General features: G+C 43.1%; 1 protein-coding gene across 1 annotated transcript; it reads left to right on the top strand.

The window, feature by feature from the left end:
• Positions 1-1972: 1972 nt before the first annotated feature.
• LOC122641610 (uncharacterized mitochondrial protein AtMg00810-like) lies at positions 1973-2368 on the top strand. Its single transcript, XM_043834927.1, has one exon. The coding sequence runs from the start codon at positions 1973-1975 to the stop codon at positions 2366-2368; it is 396 nt and encodes a 131-aa protein (XP_043690862.1).
• Positions 2369-2781: the final 413 nt, after the last annotated feature.

Below are 2781 nucleotides of genomic sequence, written 5' to 3'. Positions count from 1 at the left end.
TTTTTATTCTTCACCCCATCGTTCTAGTGGCCCATTGGACTTACTATACTTTGATGTTTGGGGGCCATCTCCCATTTCATCATCCAATGGACATCGTTATTATGTGCATTTTGTTGATGACTTTAGCAAATTTCATATGGTTGTTTCCCCTTACTAATAAGTCAGAGGTACTCCCTGTTTTTATCAAATTCAAGGTTCGTGTTGAGAATTTGTTTGACAGGAAAATCAAGCGTCTGGGGGTGGGGAATACCTCTCTGTTTCCAAATACTTGGAAAATAATGGCATTGAACATAGAATATCTTGCCCGCACACTCATGAGCAGAATGGGTCTGCTGAAAGAAGACATCATCACATAGTCGAGACTAGATTGGCCTTAATATCTCATGTTGGTGTGCCTAAGTCATATTGGCACCATGCTTTTGCTACAACAGTTTTCTTGATTAATCGGCTTCCAACACCTGTGCTTAGCAATGTATGTCCTCTATTTAAATTGTTTGGCACCCAACCAGACTACATGACATTACGGGTTTTTGGAACAACTTGCTATCCATTACTAAGGCCATTTAACAAGCATAAACTTGATTACAGATCTGAGCTACATGCTTTTCTTGGATACAGTTCCAAGCACAGGGGCTATAATTGTCTAAACATGCACACAAAGAATATTATTATTTCCAGACATGTGGTTTTTGATGAAGATATGTTCCCGTTTCATGAGGCTGCAACAACTTTACCATCTACTAAACCTTCACCAACCCCTTCCATTCTTGGTCCACCACCAATCCTCTCTTGGTCCCACGCACCATTACCACCCTCAACCCCTCCACCGAATTCCACAACTTCACCATTACTTCAATCTCCACCTATACCTCCACTACCGTCATCAACACCACATTCATCTCCACCGAACTCTTCAATAAATCCTCCACAAAACCCACCATACCACCAATCGTCTCCATCACCAATGCATCCACCGAATCCACCACCAATTTCACCATCACATCCTCCACAGTATCCATCACCTAATGATAGACCAAACCCTCCCACCATCACATTCTCCTTACCACCAAACACCCTACACTCGTTTCACTATTAACCGAATCTGCAGCTCAGGCCTTGGAACCCACATGTTACACCATTGCTTTCAAAAGTCCACATTGACGTAAAGCCATGGACACTGAGTTTAATGCTTTAATCAGGAACGGCACTTGGACTCTTATCTCACCTCAACCTCAAATGAATATAGTTGGGTGTAAATGGGTCTACAGAATCAAACAACTGGCAGATGGTTCTATTGAGCGCTATAAAGCTCGTTTAGTGGCAAAGGGGTTCCACCAGCAAGAGGGACTGGATTATTCAGAGACATTTAGTCCCGTAGTAAAACCCACGACCATTCGACTTGTGTTGTCCTTGGCTGTATCTAAGGGATGGACAGTACAGCAGCTTGATGTTCAAAATGCATTTTTGCATGGAATCCTCAAAGAAGAGGTGTATATGACTCAACCTCCAGGATACACTGATTTACAGTTCCCAAATCATGTATGTCGCCTTCATAAGTCTCTCTATGGCTTTAAGCAGGCTCCAAGGGCTTGGTTCGATCGCTTAAGTGAGTTCCTCACTGAGTTTGGATTTCTGGGATCTAAAACAGATACATCTCTTTTTATCTACAACACTGTTGCAATTACAATGTATCAATTGGGCTACGTTGACGATATTGTCCTAGCTAACTGGCAATAATACACAGTTCATATCCAGGTTCCTTGACCAACTAGCTAAGACTTTTGCAATTAAGGACCTAGGTAATCTTCATTATTTCTTGGGCATCAGTGTTCATAATAGTTCAACTGGGCTTATACTCTCTCAACGGCAATACATTTTAGACCTGCTCGATCGCACCCACATGACTGGTTGCAAACCTATATCCACACCATTATCACCATCTCAGTCACTGTCACGGCTAGGGGGCACTCCGATGGATAACCCTACTCTTTATCGCAGTGTGGTTGGAGGTCTTCAATATGCAACCCTGACAAGGCCTGATATATCATTTTTCTTCAACAAAGTGTGTCAGTTCATGCACCGCCCTCGTATTGAACATTGGACAGCAGTGAAGCGAATTTTGAGATACTTGAAATCCACCATTGATCATGGATTCTACCTTCAACGCCAACCCACTTTACAACTATCTGCTTACTCCAATGCCGACTGGGCTGGTTGCCCTGATGACAGGAAATCCACAGGTGGTTTTGCTACCTATCACGGCACCAATCTCATCTCTTGGAGTTCTCGCAAACAAGCAACTGTGACCCGATCAAGCATAGAATCAGAATATCGGGCCATCGCTAATGCAGCAGCCGAACTCACCTAGCTTCAATCTCTCTTAAAGGAACTCGGTGTGTACATGGCTCAAGCGCCAATTCTGTGGTGTGACAATGTTGGTGCCACATACTTAACAGTCAATCCTGTATTTCACGCTCGTACAAAGCATGTGGAAATTGACTTCCACTTTGTACGTGACTAAGTTGCCAAAGGTGACCTTGATGTTAGATTTATCTCCTCAAATGATCAAATTGCAGACATTTTTACAAAGGCCCTAGCGAGTAAACGATACACTCATCTTCTGTCCAAGCTCAAGGTTCGGCCCACCTTCCACTTGAGGGGGCGTGTAAACGATAAGAATACATCCAAGTCATCCCTATCTCCAATAGTCACAATGTCAGAGTCTAGCCAGGCTGTGACATGTGATAATAGATTAAGCAAGGATCAAGCCGTTACATGTGA

This window comes from Telopea speciosissima, chromosome 1 (assembly GCF_018873765.1).
Source record: "Telopea speciosissima isolate NSW1024214 ecotype Mountain lineage chromosome 1, Tspe_v1, whole genome shotgun sequence".
In the NCBI taxonomy this organism is placed as follows: domain Eukaryota; kingdom Viridiplantae; phylum Streptophyta; class Magnoliopsida; order Proteales; family Proteaceae; genus Telopea; species Telopea speciosissima.
The sequence above is the reverse complement of the archived record's forward strand: the minus strand, read 5'-3'. Positions and strand labels throughout refer to the sequence as shown.